At 37.1% G+C, this 24,498-nt stretch overlaps 1 protein-coding gene across 1 annotated transcript; it reads left to right on the forward strand.

The window, feature by feature from the left end:
- Nucleotides 1-11,249: 11,249 nt before the first annotated feature.
- Nucleotides 11,250-24,320, forward strand: LOC145773863 (rho guanine nucleotide exchange factor 12-like). Its single transcript, XM_082584985.1, has 8 exons — nucleotides 11,250-11,269; nucleotides 11,886-11,936; nucleotides 13,644-13,729; nucleotides 15,279-15,386; nucleotides 15,762-15,811; nucleotides 18,196-18,253; nucleotides 23,667-23,806; nucleotides 24,237-24,320. The coding sequence occupies exons 1-8, from the start codon at nucleotides 11,250-11,252 to the stop codon at nucleotides 24,318-24,320; spliced, it is 597 nt and encodes a 198-aa protein (XP_082441111.1).
- Nucleotides 24,321-24,498: the final 178 nt, after the last annotated feature.

Raw genomic sequence — 24,498 nt, forward strand, 5'->3', positions numbered from 1 at the left:
AACGAAGCATCTTGCAAGAAAGGTGAACATACGACAAGTTTTGAACTGATCTTCTCCAGGTCAGCAGCGTCCCTTTTCATCCTTGCCTTTGTTGAATCCTTGTGCTGTTCAGATGTCGTGAATGACAAGTTTGTAAACTCTTGCATAGCGATGTTGTATTCTGATGTTATGGACCAGGACAATGGACATGGTCCAAAGGGCTCTCTGCTTTTCATCCATTCCACTTCCGTGCGTCATACCCCCAGTGGTTTTCAACGACCTCATCAATGTCGTCTCGATGACGAGATCTGAGCTGAGACCTGCCCAGAACTGGCTGCTGCGACGGATAACATGAAACAAGATCCAAACAAAAAGCCCCGACTTTTAAAAACATCAAAAATACCGCTTGATTGCGTACAAAAAAACCCAAACTAGCCAAAATCGGCGGGAAAATAGCACGCCTGGCAAAACTCTTGCAACTAGCATGTTGCTCCAGGATGGTCAAAATAAAACTATGCAGCAAATATCGCGTCGATGGCGCGAAAAAATGTTGCTTTTTTTCATAACTAACTTTCTTAACACTATTAGCGTTTTAGCACTTAAAATATCCTAAAAATAGCAAAATGAAAGCCTATAAATTATAGTCCAAAAACTCCAGACTCAAAAATAAAACCACAGAAGTGCATTAAAAAAACAAGTTCTGGCAGTCCTGAGTGACTTTGCCTGAATAAATCTTTTTGACTTGAACAACGATAACTTTGCTTGCATTGTGATGCGACTATGCACGCATTTATGTGATTATAATGTCACAAACACAAGAACAATAACAACTTGAATACCACCATCTACCCAATAGGCAAAATTATTTAGAAATATGCCGTACATTTCCTTGAAAATGACCCCTTTCTGGGGGTCCGATTTTGGTAGACTTTTAGTATGTTATTTAGTATGCCCATTGGTAACAGAATCCGTTGAAAAACCTTTTGTATCAATTTTTTTGGGGTTAGGTGCCTTTTTTCCGTATATTGACTCGTCTAGTTAGAACTTTCCGAAACAAAATACGTTTCTTTTTGAAATGATATTAAATCAAGAATGACTTTGTTAACTTTAATTTCAGGTAAAAAAGTTGCTTTGTGTATTACTAAAAATATGTTGGTTATTTTTAAAGTCTTTTCAATGTCATGTATTGAAGTAATTGCAACCACCTTATCTCTAACAAAAATTATGATGCATTTGCATTACATAAATCACAGCTTGGACGTCATCTTTCGTTGTTATTGCGTCCTTAAATTGCTTGTTTGCTTGTCCTAGTTGCAGAAAATTAATTACAAAAATAGTGAATGTATACCGTGCGTAATAAACTATTAAATTGTAAATACACATGGTTGTTTTAGTCTATGTTTATTCAAAAGATAGAACAATTATTATATTTACATCAAAGTCCAGGAAAGGTATGGCTCGCGTTTGCTAATCTCAAAGGTGGCCTGCGTTTGCTATTCTGAAGGGGTGATCCGCGTTTGCTAAAGGTGGTTTGCTACAAGCGTTTGCTAAAGGGGTTGCTCATTTGTATGTGATCCGCGTTTGCTAAAAAGGGGTTTGCTACAAGTATTTTCTACAAGTGTTTGCTAAAGGGTTTGCTAAAGGGGTGACTCGTGTTTGCTAATCTGAAAGGGTTACCCGCGTTTGCTAAAAAGGGTTGCTAAAGGTATGGCTCGCGTTTGCTAAAAAGAGGCTGCTAAAGGAGTGAGTCGCGTTTGCTAAAAAAGGGTTTGCTAAAGGGATGATCCGTGTTTGCTAATCTGTAGGTGACGTACGTTTGCTAAAAAGAGGCTGCTAAAGGAGTGGGTTGTGTTTGCTAATCTGAAGGTGATCCGCGTTTGCTAAAAAGGGTTTGCTACAAGCGTTTGCTAAAAGGGTGACTTGTGTTTGCTAATCTGAAGGGGTAACCCGCGTTTGCTAAAAAAGAGGCTGCTAAAGGTATGGCTCACGTTTGCTAAAAAGGGTTTGCTACAAGCGTTTGCTAAAAGGGTTTGCTAAAATGGTTTGCTACAAGCGTTTGCTAAACCAAGGCAATAATCAGCCATTCAACACTACTCACAGTGATGTTAATTAGTTGTAAATTGCGTCGTGGATCCCACGTCGAATCAACAAAAGCGTTTGGCCGTCAAGTTGGTTGCAGGTTGGCAAATGGTTGGGAAAGGATTGGGCCAACAAGTGCGCCACCCTGGGATCGATGTTTAGCCAACCAATTTTTATGACTGACGATTCGCCAAAGTTGACCCGCTAGCCAAATATCTTACGCGCCAACGTAGGGCACCCGGAACGTTTTCGATGGTCAACGTTAGGCCAACGACACGCTGTTGTGAGGGAAGTGCCAGCGGTACGCGGGTGACCTGTCAAGGGTTATGCCGAGGTAAAAAGATTCGGCACAGTAGGGCAGGCGTTCCCCATCAATGTTGATGTTTATCTCACGCTTTACCTCCCGGTTGTTAAGGTGGAAGGCCGCCGACACTGTCTTTACCTTGCTGATCTGTAGCTTTCATTTCTGGAATAATATTGATAACGTTTGCATGTCTTGGCTGAGGTTTTTCTGCACTGACTGCCAGTTTCCCGCTGAGTGAAGGAGTGCCAGGTCGTCTGCGTAAGCATATTTTCTGGTGATGTTGGGTGCAGGTCGTAGGTGTATATGTTGAACAGAAGAGGAGCCAAGGCTGAGCCCTGTGGGACGCCGTTTTTAGGTCGGCGTAGTCTGCTTCGACGACCACTACCGGTTGTGAGGGTAAAACTGCGATTTTGCACAAGTTCCATCATCATATGGAGTTATGGACCACGTGTCTGTCAGAGAGCACACGGAGTAAGTTAACTTGCACGTAAGGCCGCTATGCTATACGGTATCATAGGCAGCCGTGAGTGAGATCAACGAACACGGTGCCAGCTTTCTTCTTAACCGAAAAACTGTCCTCAATGTCTTGGATCATATTTAAGTGTGATCTGATCTACGGTTGATTGTCCATGTCGGAAACCAGCTTGTTCACGGGAAAGCTGAGGATCTATTATTGGTTCGACACGGGCGTAGATGAGGTTCTTGAAGGGGATACAGAGTAGTGCCGGATTAACCAAATGCGGGGCCTGTAGCAGATTGATTTGATGTACAGATAAAAATGACCGGCAAGTAATTGAATATTTTATAGATTTGATTTAAATTCTACAACAAAAATAAAAAAAAGTCTAATGTAATGTTTTATTTGCAAGGAGAAACATAAAAACTTCAACAATATCATGCAAAGGTCTTTTCGACACATTTTGATCTCTGCAAATTTGGCAATTATTTCAGATGAGTTCAATGAATTCAGAACGTCATTTTCAATATTCAAAAGAGTTAAATTGTGCAACCGCTCTTGCCCCATCGTGTTTTGCAGATAGTTTTTAATCAACTTTAACTTTGAAAATGATCTCTCTCCAGTAGCCTACAATTAGTTACCATCATACATAGATAAATGCGTAAGAAATTGTCAATGTTAAGAAACGTGGTGCCAATATTGCTTTCTTTAAAATATATCAATATCTTTAATTAAAGTGAAATAGTTGAGTTCTGGAGAGGAGCAATCAATAGCAACGTGCTTTACGAATTCTGAAAACTGAGGTAGTTCATCTTTCAATGCGTCTTCCAAATTCTTGGAATAGCCTATGCTTCTAAAAGTCTGTCAGCACTTTCTTGGATCTGCGCAGGTGTTACGTCATGCAGATTTCGTAAAAAAATAAACCGTGTGTTCAATTGTATACACACCTACAATTGCTTTGGACGTTGCTCCAGATTGATTTTAATTATCCATTGCATCTGGAACAGAACGGCCACTGCCTACATCTTCATCGCGCCTTCGATTTCGGACAATTCTTCTTGTGCTTGTTAGTCGGTAATCCGGTACTTGAGTCAGCTTCTGCGCCTCTGACTCAAGTACCGGATTACCGACTAACAAGCACGAAGAAAGGCAGAAGAAGCACGAAGAAAGTACGAAACACGACATTGAAGAAAGCACGAAGCAACAAGCACGAAGAAAGGCATTGAAGAAAGGCTTGAGTTACCTGGAAGCGATCGAGTAGGCGATTCCAAAAAAGCACTAAGATTCCAGTTTCTAAGCTAAGCAACCCATTTTCTCGAGGAGTCTATTTGCCTGCTGTCGACATTCTGCCTTTTGCTCTTGGTCATTCGCAAGTTTATCTGGTGCCTCATTTATAAAAGGAAAACGTTCTTTAATAACCTTAATGACATCAGCTCTTGTGGACCATCGTGCTGCAGAGTTGCATCTCAAAATATCTAGGATTAGCATCGTGGGCTCGTGGCACTCGATCAGGAAGTTGCCTCCAGCGGAAATTACCGGTTTTTAAAGTTTGCAATAGTTAGGAAAGGACAAGAGGTTGGGACTAGTAATTTAATCCTACAACTAGGCTATAATATGGTAGCCTAATGACAGGAGGGACCAGGAGAAGGTTCAGTTCAGTTCAGTTATTTTTATTTCTGACCATCACAGCAAAAACAATACACGTCAACATAGCAACGGACGAGAAAAAGGTAGAAGCGACAAAACGCGAAAGTTAAAACGTGCTTGTGACCGAAGTAAGTTATTAAGTTGAAAGAAATCTGGCACGGTCGCTACACCTTCAAAAAAAATTTACGATAGACAGAGAAATAAAATAAAATGTTACAAACAAAAATAAAAAAACAGCCCATAATTTTATAGCTTAAGCTGATATTTCAAGAATTGTATAAATAAACATTTGCTATGAAGATCGGCCATGGTGCGTTATCAAGAGTGCTTTGATGGTCGTGAGGGTAACACATCTTGATGCGTTTAACTCATGGCAAAGAAAAGCAAGGCAGGCAAAAGAAAACCCCACAAAGAAATCCTACCACAGGCAAAGCCATTTCAAGCGCAACGCACCAAGCCTTGCACGACTCACAAAATAGTTACAACTTGGCGACACGAAACAATGACAAAAACAAATAAAACAAACAAGCAAAAACAACATCATAATCTTGCGGAAATCCAATTATACCAAGGGAAGTTATGTCTTGCAGATATCAAGTGTGGATTGATATAAAGTTACGTCGATAAAGCGATAAACCCCAGCCAACTAAACTCGTCACCTCTACGCCGATCCAACGTCAGCAAACGTTGAATCAATGCAAAAACGACAGGCCCCGCTAGCCGGGATGTAGTAGTGGCATGTCACAGTAATATGAGAAACTTGGGTTACGGTGTGTTTTACCCGTTAAATAAAAAAAATAGTCCAATTCGGCATATTACGTTGAAAAAATTAGCAAATAAACAGACAATAGCATGACGATCCGGACCAAGATATTGATATAGAACAACTGGTTGGAGCACATGGCCACCACTTCACCGAAAGGCGATTGGCAGAAGAGGATGGAAAAACTTCTGTAGGCCCTGTAAAACCTCTGTAGGCAAAAGTACACTTGTTCTTTCCCCCCTCCTGATTTTCGGTAATCCAAATTAAATAAATCATTCGTTTTTCATCTGTTGCATGCGGTACACGACAGCTGGGCGAGACAAACTGGGCGATACCCACTTGGGCGAGACCAGGTGGGCGACGAGACAAGTGGGCGACGGACCAAGTGGGCGACGGGTCAAGTGGGCGATGAGCGAAGTGGGCGACGGACCAAGTGGGCGACGAGTCAAGTGGGCGACGAGCCAAGTGGACGACGGCCAAAGTGGGCGACGGAAGCGAAAGTTTAAAATACAATGATTGATTTGTGGAAGGGAGGCAATGAGAGTTCTCACGCTGAGTTTCACGAAGCATTGGAAGCAACATTTTCAATTTTCTTTGTAGTCTAGTAATAGCGCTTGCTGTTTGATGTTAATTTGCATTCGTTTGTCTCTTTTCTGAGAGGTTTCTCTTAAGCTTCACGATAAACCCTGACGCCGCAAATTGCAAAATAATGTGTCAAGACGATGTCACAATGCAAATTAACATCAAACAGCAAGCGCTATCACTAGACTACAAAAAATAATAAAAATGTTGCTTCCAATGCTTCGTGAAACTCATCGTGAGAACTCTCATTGCCTCCCACAAATTAATCATTGTATTTTAAAGTAAAAATTAAGTCATATTTTATACTGACAACCTTCGATAACGGTTAGGGAGCGTTCATAACTGACTTCAACCAGACAACCACTCTTTGGTTATTCGTTTGTCTGTTTTCTGAGAGGTTTCTCTTAAGCTTCACGATAAACCCTGACGCCGAATATTGCAAAACAATGTGTCAAGATGATGTCACAATGCAAATTAACATCAAACAGCAAGCGCTATTACTAGACTACAAAAAAAGAATGAAAATGTTGCTTCCAATGCTTCGTGAAACTCAGCGTGAGAACTCTCATTGCCTCCCTTCCACAAATTAATCATTGTATTTTAAAGTAAAAATTAAAAGTCATATTTTTTCCGAACGGCTAAACTTTCGCTACCGTCGCCCACTTTGGCCGTCGCCCACTTGGCTCGTCGCCCACTTGGTCCGTCGCCCACTTGACTCGTCGCCCACTTGACTCGTCGCCCACTTGGTCCGTCGCCCACTTGTCTCGTCGCCCACCTGGTCTCGCCCAAGTGGGTATCGCCCACTTTGTCTCGCCCAGTTGTCGTGTACCGGTTGCATGGTATTGGTATTATATTTATCAGTGCAAGACGAAAACTGGTTTGGTGTTGGCAACACTAATAAGAACAAAAAATTTGTTCCAAGCAAAGTTAATGGACCGTCACTGAGCCGAAAACTAAATGGAGATTTAAAGGTGATTTTTATCAAGTTACGTAAGTTGGCTGCTTCAAGTAACTTTACTTCTCCGAATTGCAATACGCATGAAACTATTGGTTGTTGAGTGCGGCTAATAATGTTAACTGGAATATTTTAAGTCCAATCTTCTTACGCTTTTGTGTGCATAAACAAAATTAGAAGTCGGTACCGTACCGATAGGTACTGATGAATAATAGTTTTTCCTAATTTGTGTCAAAACTTTTAGTCGCCAGTGTGCAGTGTAAATACAAACTAATAGTCTACAAAAAAACTGCAGACCTATTCTATCTTTGACAATTTGTACGGTACCTTAGAAATTCCATAAAATACGGTATGTATCAGAAAATAAAGTTTAGTAGATCACAGAGCTGTATGGATCCACGATTTCTAGGATCTTGATCTGACTATTTGCTGAGATCTGGAATCGACAATTTCTGCATATCTCACACTCAAATCTGTTATTAATTTCACATCTGAAAATTTGTCAAAAAAATATTTTACCGCTTAGCAAATTCACATAGTACTTTCTGCCAAAAGATGTTTGCAAAATGGATTCATGAAATTCACTAGCATACTAATTAGTAGGCATAGGCTACTTGTTGATGTTATAGTACTTTTTACTTCCATGGGAACAATCAAGCAACTGGAGTTGTTTGTTTGTTTGTTATATCTTTATCCTGCATTGCGGGAAAGCGGACTTGAGCGCTATGCATTGGTGTACGCCTTCCGACGTACACCTGACCACTCTGCAGCCGACGGCAATGTCTGTTTCCGGTTGTTTACTCTACTTATGATTTAAATTTAGTACTACCCATTACTCGAAATCAATCACTGGGTAGAGGCAATTATCGTAAAGTTTCTTTTCCATGAAAACAACAGCAAGTGCGGGTGGCTGGAGTCGAACATGCAGGCTCTCGACTGCGAGCCCAACGATGTTACTTATCTTCATTCAGACGCAAAGCGAAATTGCATACCACTTTAATTTAAACAACCACTATTGTTACTAAAATAAGCGTTGAGTGCATAGCAAAGCTATCTTTAAAACATGTAAGGTAAAATAATAAAGTAAAGTCTACCATCATTTGTCAACTTAATGGGGAATAGGTGGAATCCTTAATGGTTAGGGTTAGAAATAGAAACATTTTTAACCCTAACCAAATAGGTGAATCCTTATTATGGGTTAGGGTTAGGAATAAAAACATTTTTAACCCTAACCCTCAATAAGAATGCAACCTATTTCGTCCCCTGAAGAAATCAAGAGAAATTTTTAAATGTTTGCGGCAACTCCAATCAGCGACTTTGGCTCTGTTGTATTTTTCTCAATCTTTTGCAGGGGATGAAATCGGGGGACCAAGTGTTCAGGAGACGAATTAGGTTGCACCCACCTTGTACTTTGTAGACTACATTGTAACTCATACTCATCCATATTCATCTCTCTACCTTAAAAACGTTTAACACATACTGCTGCAGTAAACATAGGCAATAAGCAAAACTACCGTAATGATTAGAAAAACAGTCATCTTCAAACACTAACTTTAATCTAACCATAATCTCAGTGTTGCTGTTGCCACAAACGCAATGGTTTAAAGCTTAATCTGGTGTAAGGGTCCAGGAGTTACTACGGTCTGGAAGTCGTTGTATCTTCCCAACCTTCTGGAAGTAATTAAACAAAGGTTGTCAAATTTTACCAGTGCAGCAGTTTAAACAAAAATAAAATTAAAACAACCTCTTGTGACAAAATCATTCCTGTGTTTGAATAAAAAAATTGTTTAATATTTGAATCATTCATCATAATCTAAATAATACAGGACCAGGACCGAACAAAGCCCAATGGCGATGATATTACGGGTAATGGGGCAGGCTTGGTAGAGCTGGAAGCCTCCAGCCTGGCCTCACACATTGGCGGCAGATCTATGATGATCATCTCCCAATGAACTGCGGTGACATTGGGTTCCGGTAGCAAGACCCGTGTCTGGGCTGGCCTATCTAGGATTTCCCGCAGCCCACCCCACATGGGGAAGCCCCTAGAAAAGGTGGGGTAAACATCGGACACCGCAAATCACATACAATGTGACTTTTGCCCACATCTATTCCATCATAGACTGGGCCTCCAAAGCCACATACGACATCACCATCCAAAACCAAATTCAATTTGAAGACGAAACCAATGCTCGGACACGAGCTGGAGCCGACGAAATAATACATCATGCAAGCTTTGAATTTTATTCAAGGCAGACATGTTTAATGTTTATGCTTGATGGCAGTCTAAATTGGAATAGTAAACTGCTTATCTCAGTCTGACTATATTTTATATGATTTTGTGCTACTTTTTTGCCACTGCTAACATGTACAGTGTCAACTAGCATTTGTAATTTTGCTGAAACTCACGAGACAACCTGGCAATACTGGTGCAAGTATTTTTTTATTTTATAAAAGTTGAAACTAAAGTTAAGGCAATGTTCGATCAATTTTACTTATCATTGTGTGTAAAGACAAGATACTTATTGACAAAGTATAAGAACACAACTCATTTAAATTTTTAAGAAGTCCGTTTGAAAAACATGACTGTAAAATTTTTATTTTCTTTGTATTGCTCAGTTCAGTTTATTGTTTTGCTGACGATAAACAAATAAAAAGTACATACAAATTGAGTGTCTATCAGCACAACAGGATGGCAACGAAAGACCTGTAAGGTCATCTATTGCCAATAAATTTAACAGCCATAGTTTTGTAGTTCGCTCTGCAGTCTAGTTCAAAAACATGCAAAAAAGTTTCATGTGCATATTATTTTTTCCATATGCCAGTTTACTCAAAGCAATGAAATAAGTTGCATTTTCCTGCCAGCATCACAGATTCAATATTCTCATTATTTATCAATCTTTTTTTAATCAGCTTGATATTAATCATTATATATATAAAACTTGATTTTATTTTTTCCAGCATCACGAAATGGCAGTAAATATGGTCCGTGCGTGAAATTTCAATCGCTTCACAAATTTAAAATTGAAAAAGATTTGACAGATAAAAAATGAACACTTTATTTCATTTGTCAATAATATTATCAGGAACTTGTGCAAATTTTATTTTTTTGCTCTAACTGTGTCACTTGTTTTTTTGCTTTTGAAATCACTTTTAAGAAAAAATATGTTTTTTATAAAAAAAGAAGAAAAAATGACTTCACATTCATGTAGCATAATTTTTTTAAAAGAGAGGGAACTTCTTGATTTTTGACATGAAAAGCGGAAATCGGACAATAATTGCATTATTTTTTTGCTGTCCAAGTTGAACCACTTGGGTGAAATTGGATATCAAAATAGCGATCACAAAATACATTATTGTGATTTTATTACAACAATACCACCACGTTATTACACGCTTCAGAGTATGAAAACTTCTTTGTCCTGCAGACTGTCCTCTTTGTGTCAAATACATATCTAAAGGGGGCCACAACAGCTTCAATTCAGGAAGTCGTTGACTTGTTAGTTTTCCTCAACAAGGTTTGAATATGTTTTGAGATAATATGCACCAGTTTGTTCCCAATAATTATTGCAGCTCTCTATTTAAGTGTATTTGGAGTGATATTGTAAATAAATAATGACTTTATTCGTAAATTTTTGCAATCTGCACCAGCAAACCCACTTAAAGTCGAAATATTGCCAGAAGAAGAAGAAGAGTTCATAAATTTTTAAAAAAATAATTAATTTATGACACAAAAAGTAATTTTAAAGATTTTTGTTAAAAACTTATTAATATTATATAGAATTTAACAACTGAATGGTAATGCTACCTTTTGGTTTTAATTTAAGATATATATATATGGCATTAAGGGAATATGTGGCAACTGTAAGGCAGTAAAGCTTGTGAAAAACTTCCATTCTTTACTGTCAAAACAAGCATGCAATTATACTTTAAATTTATCAAAATTACGAGATCCAAAAAAGCATGAATTGACCAGCCTTTTTATCATCATTATTATGTTCCTTCCTTGCAGTGAAGATTGAATACAATGCACCGTTTTTGTGATCATGATCTGTTCGTACTGCAATTTTATAATTTAATTTTGTCCATTTAGAGATGTTTGTTGTCCAAATCATTCTTGGTATGCCTTTGTTTCTTTGACCATTTATCTTTTCTTCAATTAATGATCTTTGTAACAAGTTTTGCCTTATTGTGTATTTGAAATTTTTCAATCGAAGCCTTTTCATAGAAATAAAATGTGTCACAGTGTAAATGCGAAATTGGAATCGAGCTCTTGAGCCAGCATTTTTACTCAACCGATTTTGGGATCTATACCAGTGCCGGTGCTTTTTTAAAAATTCTTTGTATCATTTTTGATGTAGAATTTTGTTACCAAGATCTGATGATACAATTTTGATACTTTTTATGCATGAAAAACATCTGTTGAATAATTTGCATGAAAGAGAAAAATATCCATTGGAACACATCTTCCTAGTTGTTGCACAAAATGGAGAGCTTAGCTGAAAGGTAAAGTACGGTATTTTTAAGTTTATTTTGTTCATATGGGAGTCATGTTTGACTTTTAACACATTTCTGAAAACATTTGTCTCATTGTGAATGCACAATTGCACATCATGTGAAAAAAAAATATGGATTTATATTAATGTTAGCTGTGTGGTGAAAGTCGATTAGTGCACCACTGCACCTGTACATAATGTACAATTTTTAGAGCCTTGAAGTGTGATTAAAGTTATTTTGATAATACTACTGATTTCATTTACTTGAATTGACTCTGCTGAGCATTGCTCTTGGAATTGAGCGCTCTTTTGTGGTAGGCCTATTTGTCTTTATCATATCAATTTGTAATCTATTGAGAGTACCTGATTTGACCAGGCAATGAACAACGTACTTGGAGGCAACAATAAGTTTAACTTCTTTGTATTTCTATCTACTGACACCCAGTTTCTTATAACCCTCTATATGACAAAAACAATTTTCTGAAATGTATTTGCAATTTTTTTTCATGGTGAATATCAACAACAAACTTAAGCAAAATGTGTTTTCGGTTATAGTGTACACTGTACATTATATTCAGAAAAAAGAGTAAAAAGTGTTGACTTCAAAGCATTGATTTTATTTTTAGGTTAAGCTACAAAAGAGCTAGTGGGAACAAAGACCACCATAGAGAGAACAGGTTTGTCATATTATTTTCAACTCGGAGCCAACGATAAACCTATTCTGTATTAATTACCGTACTACAATACAAAGTGGACAGATCAGGGGCTTTCAACCTCGGGTATTTAAGTTATCTACTGAGGTGTCAGTTTTTAGAAAGACAGTCGCTCATGGAAAAGAATTGATTGAAAACGTTGGCAGCCCTTGATCTGTCAATCTGTAAATTGGTGTGCGTTGGCCCAACTTTTTATTTTACTTGGACTCAACTTTTCTTTTAGCAGCTCATCAAATCTTTGAAAACCTTTTGCGGTGCATCTGCAAAGCTTGGTGCATCTAATTGTCATGAACCGCATCAACTAAATTGCATGCTTGTAGGTCTTTATAGGTTCATGCTTTGAGTCAATAGCAAAAATTCCAACTGTGTCACTTACATGACTCAATTAAACATTCCAACTGCTGGAAATTTAACTTGGAATTTGTTAGCAACGTTAATACAAAAAAGATTGCAAGCTTAGTTTATCAAAGATCCCACCGGCTATGATGCATACATTACACAATGACGACGGAAATGTTTAATCCAAGCATGGAAAGTACCTGCCGGCTCTGGTGATAATCAGTTGATTCATTAGCTCCAGAGTTGATGTGTCTTGTAAAATTTTGAAAAACGGTTAAAGCGTTTGCAAGAATTTACTCACTTTCCTTGTTGTACCAGTGCCCATTTTCACTAGATGCGGTATTAGATGTTTTACTTGCAAAACTTTATAAAACAAAGTTCAAAAAATATATGTAATTGACATTAAAATTTTAATATTGGATTTTCAATAGAATTTTTAACTAACCAAAGACTGGAGGCTGGAGCTATTAATATTTGCACTACAAGAAATAATTTAAAAGTGTCTGGGGCTTAGCCCTGATTTAGGTGCTTTACATGTAAACGTGATAGCCTTATAGTTACAAGTCTTTGTTTGTTATTATTAATTTTAGTTAAATTTTTACATTTGCAAAATATTTTGTTCAGAATATATTGAATTTCATTGTTTACATTTAATTTTAGCCTACTTTTGATGTTGTTTTTTTGCTAAATTTCTAAACAACAGGCTGATTTATAAAATTCAAATCACCCTGCTGTTAAACTTGTGCACTGCGCTTAAAACAAGAACCTTTGTTTTGCCTAGTTAGTAGTGGCCATACCAACTCACTTTATGTCTGTTGCAAAAGTTTGGTTTGCAGTGAAGCGTTTTTCTTACAGCGGTAATGCGATATATATTGTATACAAAGTGGAGATAACACATTAAATTGGCAAATTCGTTTATTAAATTTAAATTGAAAGGACTTTAATTTGCCAATTTAGTGTCGTACTGTCTACTTTTTTTTGTCGATAAGTGAACTTGTAAAGACTGAAAAGTTTGAGTGTTTATCCGAAGAATTATTGGAAAATAGTATATATAAAAACAAAAAAAACGATGACTAAAAAGCCGTTTTTAACCATTTCTAATCAAAGCTGAAAGTTAAATAGTTAATAAATTAATAAAGTGAGTGAGTTAATAAATAAATATGTTAATTATGTTAATAAATAATAAATTAATAGTATTATGCCTGCCGTGCTTGTGCTATTATTTCAATCACACTAACTTTCTTTTTGACTGGTAAGACCTTTTTGTATAAAGTATGAATTATAATTCTATCTACTACTCATGATGCTGATCAACCGATGTCTACATTTCAGATTAAGCAAAGCAAGCATTGGTCAACCCATTAAGCTTGAAGGCAATGGAAAGATATCTGAAGTTTCGGATAGTTTTGAAAGTTCAGGTAGCACTGCTTAATCAGAAGAATGCTGTGCTCGTTGGCTATTAATGTTTTTTAAGTTGATTTATTAATATAGAGCTTGCACGTTATTGCAACAGTATGTACAGTTATTTTTACGTAGCAGTGTACACAAAGCCTATACTCTGCACTTGCATTTCAACCGTGTGTGATGAAACGAGGTATATTATAATTATTATGAAATGCAATGTTCATAAATGCATTCCAATTCGTTTTTCTGCTACACATTTTGAGTCAAAAAGTTGCCCTAAATGCGACGTTTAGTTACCACCATTCTGGCTTATTATGAAACTAGTTTGAATAAGTATGTACTGTACTGTATTAATTTATCATATTTATAATTTTATATACTATAATTATCATTCCTATGTTTCATGGCTGTGTAGTGTGTAATTACGTTTTTCTATATCACTTTTGTGCAGTGATCACACTTTCAGCTTCATCCAAACCGTCAACCTTGTGCACCAAAACTGCTTATCAACAGCAATATTCATAGATTTGGTTGTTGTTTTGTGGCCACATCTTTCACAAATATTTTGTTGAGACGAAAAGGGCGGTTTCAGAAAGCTTGTTCGGCAGTTGTCTGACTTCTGCACTGTAGTTAGGGTTGCAAAATTCCCGGGAATTTTCAGAGCCGAAACTTTCCATGGAAATTTTGGGAGTTAACGGGAATTTTCAGAAACTTTCAAAACAATCTTAATTTGATGTTGAAACAGGAAAATGGCCTTATACTGTTTAGAATAAAAGTACTATTTATAACTAAAATACTTAAGAAATACAAACACCTGGTTTAGTTTAACAATTCCAAAAATGAATCATTACCAATCTGTTTTTTTGTAAAGAAAAACAATACTGAGTCAGTTACAAAGTCATTGTTCTAGTTGCTGCCGGTTAGCATCTCCTCCTGCTCGGCTTCTTCAGATGATGTACTATTGACTGTTCTGGCAGCGTCATCGACTTCAGAGTCAACTTCAATTTGAGTTGACTTGTCTTCACACGGCTCAAACAATGCCAAGTTTGACCTGACTGATACCAGTTTTTCACCCTTTTACTTGCGAGCCTATTGCGGACCTTGGTGTGAGTGTTCCCAAATATGATCAGTACTTTTTAAATATTGAAAAAGTATGCATAATTAATAATTATTGATAATTATGCATAAGCCTCATTCTTAATCAACACCAAATTAGTGTTTATAATAATTAAAGAAAATAAGAAATGTTTAAGATAGGTTTTTGCTATTTTTTTCTTAGTGATGAAATTTTTAACAAATCTTTTAAACATAATAAACGCCAAATGAAAATTCCCAATATTCCCGGGTCCTTCAAAATTCCCGGAAACTTTCCACCTCTTTACAACCGTAACTGTAGTTAGTTTTAGTTTTCAGTCAGTTCCATATCCAGCTGTAAAATAGGAAAAGCTTTGAACCTACTCATATAATCGAAACCCAACGATTTGATGTTATGGTGTTCGTTCTTCATTGCTTCTTGACCGTTGAATTCCGCGATATCAGATTTTTACTCACGACTTGTTGCAGCCGGCCCAAGAATGATAATGAAGTGCATTGGGGTTCAAAAAGATGACAAAGGTTACGGGCTGACTGTGAGCGGAGAGAACCCTGTCTACATACAGTCAGTTAAACAAGGTATGTTTATCTCAGTCGTTTAAACGAGATGGTGTTAAATTGTATTCCGTTAGCTGCATCATAGGATTTGCCATTTGTTTGTTATATATATTCAAGTTTTTTTTGAATATGTATTGTCTGTTGTGCGAATGCAGCGAATAAACCTCCATGGCAAACCAAATAAAAGTTTCTCTTTCCGATGGAGTATTGTTGCGCTGAAGTAACGTCAAAAGAGGGCTTATTGATTGATCTGTAGATTGCTGGTCAATGCTAAACACTTGTCAATTTTCAAATTCTTGGTGTTGAACCAAGTTATTTGCAAGGGTGCCGATTCTAATGTCGATAGGTTACAGCGCACTTGAGTGAGTTCAACAAAATTTTCATTTGTATCGGCAGATGGCGCTGCTGCTAAAGCTGGAGTATCACAAGGGGACAGGATATTGAAAGTGAGCTTTGTGTTGTGCATATCATTGATTTTAGTTTTTTTTCCATCAATTAAACCTCAAAGTTGTTTTCTACCTTGTACATGGCACGACGTGACTATCACTCGTTGTGAGTTTCTTCTGGGAAATAGCTAATATGTAACATGGAGTAGTAGCCTAGTATGCAGTGCATTTTTTATGCTTGTTGAGAATTAGTTAGTTTTTTTTATACTTTTTGGAAGAAAGGGTTGCCTGATCGGATTTAGGGTCTTTGTTTAAGGTTCATATGCTCTTTACCATATAAACTTTCCCAAGAATCCAGCTAGCTTACCATTGTTTCAAGTTAAACCCAGGGTGAAAATACTTTGTCTACTCAGAAACACACGGGATAAAGATATATTAGTGTCTTCGTTTTTGAATTGAGTTTTTTCTGTGTAATGTTTACTTTTTGGACACTGTCCGTTTCCAGTGCTATGAAGCTTTCGCGTATTGGAATTATGCATTTTGAAATTGCGACCTCACGTCAAAGCGATTTTGCTCAGCTGAGACGTATTTGCCGCCGTGTGCGTGCTCGCAGTTAATGAGATTTACACACAAATATTGACTTTGTTGAAAGAGAAATCTTGTTTCTGTGTTGCTGTCCCGCTAAACTAAAGAGATCAATCGATCAATTTCTATGTAAATATATCAGCCCCACTACGCATCGCAATGGACAAGCTCTACCTTTATGGCCTATTGACATATTTTTGTAGTTGAATTTTGGAAAGCACTGGAAAGCCGTAGACTACTTTTGTGATCAATGCCTTCTGGACGTTTTTAGGCACCGAAAATTAACTATTATTGGTATCGCAAGCATATCCACATTCTCTTGCACCAAGTGAAAAAGCATATTGAGTTTTAAGGACAAATTGGCACAACCCATTTCAAAACTGATTCTCAGTAGTTGGCACATCAGGCTTCGCACTCGACTAAATGTTTCTTCAGTGTACTTTGCAATTCCTTACCGCTTCCCGTAAGTAAACACACAAAACATCAGAAAATGTATCACGTGAGTCGTGATCACTATATTGTGTTGCTACAGTATGGTAAAAGGGGGTGGAGTTATCCCCATTGTGAAAACCTCGGTTAGTAAATCCAGCTATCCCTCAAACCAATCACTTGCAAATTGTTCACTGCAAGCCTTAAAGCAGCCGGCAGCCATCGCGGCCATGGCCGCTAAGTAGTGGTTGAATGACCGCCGGTGCTACCTCCTCCGTCGGCCAAGTTTGGCCGCCGGTTTCTTCTAGCCAATTATTTAATTTCGCAATAGAATGATCGTGGATTAAATGACGAAAATATGTAGTATCAAAGAGTGACGCAGAATTAGGTCAGCGCATCATAGTCACTACTGTTGTACTGAATATATACAGCTGCGATCACCAGCGCTGTAAGTCTTGTTTGCAATTCCCGATGTTTATTTTAACGAAGTGTTAATCCGAAGTGCTAATTTACATCGGCTGGCAATATTGTCGTTTTTATATCGATTCAATGTTGTCGGACATTGAATCGTTGTTAAAAAGGAGAACTAGGTTTGTTGACATCCGTGGGTAAAACACGTGTCTTCATAGTTGAGAACGCTGTGGGTTAGTGACTTCACACCCTCAATGGTGACATCATGACGGAATAAATGGTCAGGTTTTATGAAAGGCGGTATGCAGTTGAAACAATTTACTGAGCTGCGAGCAGTGAAAACAATTTAAGATCGTTAGATGGTCCCGCAATACCGGATTACAATCCCGATAAAGCATTTAATGCGTGGTGCAACGATTCTATTGCAGGACGTCGCCCAGACTTCAACAACGCTAAGTAATCATTTTAAATGCAAGTTTAATGCTATTTACTTGTGCCATCGTTATTGTATTTTGGCCTCCAAGCACGCAGATTTGGCCGCCGAGAAGGAGCTCTCGGTAGGCCACGATGGCTGCCGGAAAAAAACACGAGTTTTAAGGCCTGCACTGTGTACATATAATGACCTATCCTGAACAAAAATCTAATCAAGTAATGCTGTGAAGAAACAATAGTCGATTATTATTATCTATCCAAACAGACTGTTTACAAATATCAGTCATTGTAGTTACTTCAGTTTGTCATTGCACCCAATCAGTTTCCTTATTGCAGCTGTAGTGTCCAGCTTATTGTGGACTACATAGCATAATTAAAACAAGATAGTTGAATAAATACGGTACAAAACAATACAGCTTGCGTTTTTACCGCCCAGCCAAAGGGTTAGTAGAAGTTTTAGAAAAACTGGTTAATACAACCATCGCCTATTCTATCCAAAATGGACTGATCCCGAAGTGGATGTATTAAACGGATTCTACCTGATTTTCAAAGTAAACTGTTTCTTACGTTTGTGAGTTACTTTTCAGATCAACGCGATGAAAGTGACGGATCTAAATCATGTTGACGTGGTGAAGCTTATCAAAGGTAACAATTTGTTGACACATTTAGTCTAAAAACGATTTCTTCCATCTTTTTTGTTAAATCAGATTGTTACCGGTACATACTTTTTCTATTTCAATTCGTTTTGTTTGAAGTGCAATTTTTTACCTGGTTCGAGTGAATCAGCAAGTTTGTAGTAAATAACTGTGAAGTGTGCTTGCGTATGACCAGCTAGAAGTGGTTGCATTTGTACTTTTTTTTTCTACCGTGCTTGTAAATTTCAGACAGTTTGTTACCGAATTCCGCTTTGAGCGTGAAATTAAAAAAAAATTATTTAACCATAAAAAGTTATCAAAGGGTTAAACTAGTTTTCGTCATGGTCGTCTGTGGCAACGTGGACTTGTTTGTGTACAAGTGGAACAAAAATCATAAAATTTTGCTTGATTTGGAAAAAATCATAAAATAGCATAAAATTTAGACACAAACATAAAAAATCATAAAATTTAGTTATGATGGAGAACTGAGCATGTAAAAATCAAAAAAATTGATATAGTGTGACGTGTAACAGTTCCAACCATGATAACAGCTTAATTATTTGTGTAACGATTGTGACACCGTCTGTTGAATGCGCTGATTTAGGATAACCTGTGGTTGCGTAGCATGCTTTAAATGTCATTAGACATAGACAAGTAGACGCTGACAAGATTTCAAGACATTGCAGTTATTGTGGGAGAATGGTGAAAGGATAATTTGACAGCAATGTTTTGGGAAAAAGCGTAGAGCTAGGCAAGGAAACTATTGAGGCCATTTGCAAGCAATGTGTTACTCAGGCCTCCAAATTCACGGCGGAAGTGTCCTTAAATCTTGAGTGGGACCTCTCACATTACTTCCTGCAGTTTTTGCCTAAGCAAAAAAAAACTTCAAGTCAAACATTGCATCCACCCAGAGATACAACAGGATTTCAGAAGCATTAAAGGATCCTTTGATTGAAGTTTATATTTCATTTGTGTGATTTGCTTCTGGTGACTTTGAACGGCTTTTAGTCCTATTCCAATGTGAAGAGCCACTGATTCACATTCTTTACTTAGCAATGTGCTATCTGATCATGGCTTTGTTTAGTAAATTTATCAAAAAAAAGAACATATCATCCACAGAGTCAGAAAATCTTTTGCTTGATGTCACAAACAAAGAGCTTCAGAAGCCGTTGAACTTGATTGATGCTGGAGCACAAGCAAAAATTTTAGTCAGTGATATTGCAGTCCTTACTGAAGCTGACAAGAAGAAATTTAAATCTGACTGTGTAAACTTTTTTGTGGTTGCTGCAAGTTACCTTTTAGTTTACATCATTTGCCATTACATTCATCTGTTATTAAGCAAGCACAATTTTTGCACCTAGAAAAAAGAAATGATGGTGGAGCTACAACTTCTATCGTCAATCTAACTTGGACAGTCTCCAATTGCCTTAAAAAGTGCCGTGCAAATGCTTTTGCATTGATGTATCTGTTTCAAGAGAAGAGTTTTATGATAAGGCAAGACTGCAGTGGTTACGGTATCAATCTGAGAATATTCTAGATGAGTTTTACAAAAACACTGATCTTGAAAGTAACAATTCCCGATTCCCAATCTTCTTACTGGACTCAATCACTAATCAAATATGGTTTAACCGTAACACCCCTACCAAAAGTGTCTTCCTACAAGAGAATTGACTATTATTGGACAAAAATTGGAGGCCTGTTAGATGGTGCTGGGATAAAAAAAATATCGGCTAGATGATGCTGGGATAAATGCTCAGGCTACTGTTGAAGCCAACAATATGTCAGAAAAACAAAGGAATCGAAAAAAATGAAGATGAAATTAAAAAAACTGAAGCAAGCATTAAAGCTGCTGATGAAATTATTAGAGATGGGCATGCAAAGCTTCAGGAGGCATTGTCAAGCAAAGCGTTGGATCGGAATGTTCTTCAAGCAGCTGAAGCAAGAATTGACATGGGCCGTAATGGTAAAAGAAAATGTGAGAAAGTGCTTGCTACGCTCCAAACAGAAATTAAAAAGAAAAGATCGTAAAAGTGAAATCTTTACCGATTAACTTCGTCTCAACAAGTTAAGTTGACTTTGAAGTTGAACGAACGCCATTTTCAGTCTTATTTTTTTATTTCTATTTTATTCCCGAAATGTTTCAACTGCCTTGCTGTAAGTGTGAAGTATCCTAAATTATGTTGACTTTAATTGTTGTTCTGTAATCGCTTCTTATCCTTAAAGTGTAAAAAGAAATACTTTAAAAAATTAAATATAACAAAACATCGAGCTCTGATGTAAAATCATAAAAAAAGCATGAAATTTTGATGAAAAATCATGAAAAAAATCATAAAATAACCAAAAAAATTTATAAAATTTTTCACTTTTTTGGCATAAAATCATAAAAAAAATAGGAAAGTCTTGAGTGGGACCCCTGTTTAAGTGTTGTCAGACCTGATTGCCTATATGGTCAATGTTATTTGGTTAGCTGATGATGATGTAGTAGGTTTGTTTAGTGTTCATGCCGAAGACAAAAGAAATTGAAGTTGCAGCGAGACATCAAAAGTGAAAGATGATTTTCTTAGTCTAATGAGGGCAGCAAAGAGTTAAACAAGCATCTTCTCGCTGCCTGTTCTTATTATGCCAAAACTCTCAAAATATTTTGAACTGTTTTCTTCCACATAATTTCTTGTCGTTTTCGTGTATTAGGATTTTGTTTATTTAATTCCTCTCCAGTCAATTTAATATTTTTTCATTGATTTAATGTTTGAAAACGTAAAAAAGCGGCTGATTTGCAGGCTGGCCCACCATCGTTACATAACCAACCCGATTTCAAGTACCCAGGGGCCAGGGTTGCCCCTATTGCTTGTACCAGTTTGAGCCTTGATGTTTATATGTGTGTTTACTGTTTAGCCGTATCGAAGCCGACAAGACTTTCACAATTCTTTCTCAAATAATTTAACTAAAAGATCTCTGTTCTTCAGTGTCCTGGAAAGACCACTCCACCATTAAAAACTCGCTGCTAGCCGAAAATTTATAAACGCGGCCATGTAAAGTTCGTATGCGATGAGCAACGCTACTAGCGAGCAATAACCTCGCATACCAGTTTCTTTTGTGTTTCGACTTTATTGCTTAGCATACATGTGATCAAAATTGTCTTTACATGAATTTTATTGCTTCGCTCATAGCGCCACTTTCCATCTGATGTGGTTGCTTAATGGTTTAACTGCTCTACTTCTCTGTTTGCTAGTCTGCGTCGGTATAATTTTCTTTTTCTGGTAACAAATTTGTAAACCGCACAGTTTTCTACCTTGCTTGGTGAGGAAACGTGGCTAAGACGGTCAGCAGCAAGTGAAAGTAAATTAAGATTTAAACACAACGTTATTTAGCTGCCGAAGAACGCTTAGTGGAATTATTTTTCACCATTTCCAGTTCACTCTGAAAAAGGAAAGGTCTGCAGTGTCTTTTTTGTGTAGTCAATAATCAGAATTCACAGCACAATGGCAGTAGTATCTAGAATCTAGCCATTTATAACCTGTGCCAGAATTATACATCTTCAAAGTTGAAGTCTAGTTTTTTATTGATATCTTGAACTTTAACATGCCTGTTGACTAAGCGCTAGATCAGTCAAAGGCTCTATCAAAATATTTAAAAGCAAGTGTCTTTTGTGTGTTGTAAACTATGATTCATCATAGAAAACTCAACGCTCTTGCGTTCAAAAATATTTTAATGCTGCCAAATTCTAGTTGTTTAGCATAAAGAATTGTTTCCACAGTACTGCTATGTACTTTTTATCTCAGAAACAATCTGGTACCAGTATTCAACTTATATCTTTGTTTTTAAGCAGTAGATTGTACCCAGACAGCAAATTAACCGTTTTTACATTGATTCAACGTCTGCAGACGTTGAATCAATGTAAAAAAAAGGTTGAATTGTTGTCTGGGTAGATACTGTTCAACGATATGAGCATTGACTATAACGTAAAATAGAGTACAACAATGTATTTGTAATGGCTCGGTATTTCACGAGTAATGTAATCAAAGAATACACGTTTGTATACGTCGGTGTTTCATCACAGAATGGTGTTACTATTGACTGACAGTAATTAAGTGGATTACCTGAATAAATGACCAAATTGTGTATAGGCTTGTTCATTCTGTCTTCAGTCTTTTTTAATAAATATAAACTCTCTGTTTTGGAATACATCTTTGTCATTTCATAAAAAGGTTTCTAATTTCTGGCGAGTTTACAAAAACGGCATGGATCGTTTTTGAAGATGCAATCTGGCTGATTTGATTAGATCCGCTTTTCCCTCTCAATGAATTTATGTAAACCTATGAACAGGTGTCTCCCAAACCGAGGTTAGCGTCAGAAAGTTTACATTTGTTAAGGAGAAAGTATGTTCGGCGTTTAGCTTGATGTCAATAGTGATTTCAAATTCGCTGAATGAACATATGTGAGCCACGATAGAGCAGTAGTTCTTAACCTGATCTTAAGTTAAGATCTTATGTTCTTAACCGTTCGAACCCCTGATCTTTGTGGGCATCTTTCTGAGGTCCTATGTAGGTCTTCTGACTTGTAAAAACATTAGCGATATTTTTAATACGTCTTAATGGTGATCTAAGAAGAGAAAAGCAGGCTATTAAGCTTTGTACATTGCATGGTCCGTTGTAGGTAACTTGCGTGGAGTTCTTGCAAAATCACATCATGTTTGTGATGTCGCATTGAGCAAACTCAAATTTAAGCTAATTTGTAGTCTACTGTTGTACGAATAGTAGTGGCGTACGACTCTTCTTGTATTGGACCTTTTACCTCTTGAAAATGGGGATTTTGGAACTTGTTTGCTCTCTTCATTCGTTGTTGCGATTTGTGTTTGAGTATGCAGGTTATCTCAAACTGGCAAATTCCGTTTTTGTAATGTTGCCTCAATATTTGCCGACGTTGGATCAATATAAAAAGGACAGATTTTGTTAGCTGAGTGTGCTAGGAATGCTCCTGAAAAGGTCAAGGATTTGTCTTGTGTGTAAACGTCAGAAAGCACTGACTTGGGGTCAGAAATATTCTCTTTCCAAAAAATAGAACTGCTTTGAATTTAGCAAATTGTAGCTTCAACACTTCATCTCTATAGCTTTAAACCAGAAATGTAAGTTCGAGTCTAACCTGTGCCGTTATGCTTTTGTTTGATTTTCGATAAAAATGTAGAAGATAATTAGTTGAATTATAAGTTTTGCAATAGAAACTGTGAAGTTTCAACGGGACTTTTGATTGAACGAAGGTAAATGCTAAAGCACGCAAATTGTTGGTATTTACGAATTGAATTCTACTTTTCCATTGTTTATGTATTGATTTAGCATCCGCTAAATACATAACTTTGTCTAAAAACTTAACAAAATCTCTCCTGAGTGGAACCTCGTTTTACAAAGCTATTTTTTTCGAAATTCCAGCTGATTCTTACATTGCCTTCACTCTTCTTGGTGCTCCTCCATCTGCCCTTCCTGGATCATCTTCCACCGTGATTGCATCACACTTCCCTGATTCACAGAATCCAAGCGAAGCTCCCTCGACTCCCCAACCCCAAAAGAAGGTATTTGGACCTAATTAATACTTTTTCTAGGGTTGACTGAGTTGATACTTGCTTTCCCATAGAATTGTCCAAATTAAAAATACAAATTATCCTTTAGACGCCAAATTGTCCTATTTTTACTGTGAATGACGCACAACACCGCGCAAGAGCATGTGGCTGTGTCATTGACAGAACATTTGAAAGCATGCCTGAAGGTGGACACGAAGATTGGCTTCCTTGCCTTCCTCCACCTAATCTAAACCTGCAACCAACCGGCCTATACCTGCACAGTGCACACGACAAAAATTGTACTAATACTATCCATTATAAATATGATTTTTGTTGTCGTTTCTATAAAAGCTGCGAAAAACATCCTGTAAACTATTGAGTGAAAACAATAACGTCACAGTCGCAAAGTCATACCATGTTTTTTATGAACATTCATTTCCAGCATCACACGTTTCATGAGCAAAAGGTTGTGACGATAAAGAAGATGCTGGAACAGGAAACGGCAGAAGTTGAGGCAAGTTATTGACAAAACTGTTTGGTTCATAATCTCCATACATCTCGCCTTTCGTGAGCTTAATTATTTTTAGTAATCCATCATCAAACCTTGAGCTTATTCACCGTCGAACTTTATGTTTTCATTAATGTCAGTGCTCGCTGGACATCATCTGTTTCCTTCAAGATTTCAAATTTTGTAAACTGTATCT

Source organism: Aplidium turbinatum, chromosome 7 (assembly GCF_918807975.1).
Source record: "Aplidium turbinatum chromosome 7, kaAplTurb1.1, whole genome shotgun sequence".
Lineage (NCBI taxonomy): Eukaryota > Metazoa > Chordata > Ascidiacea > Aplousobranchia > Polyclinidae > Aplidium > Aplidium turbinatum.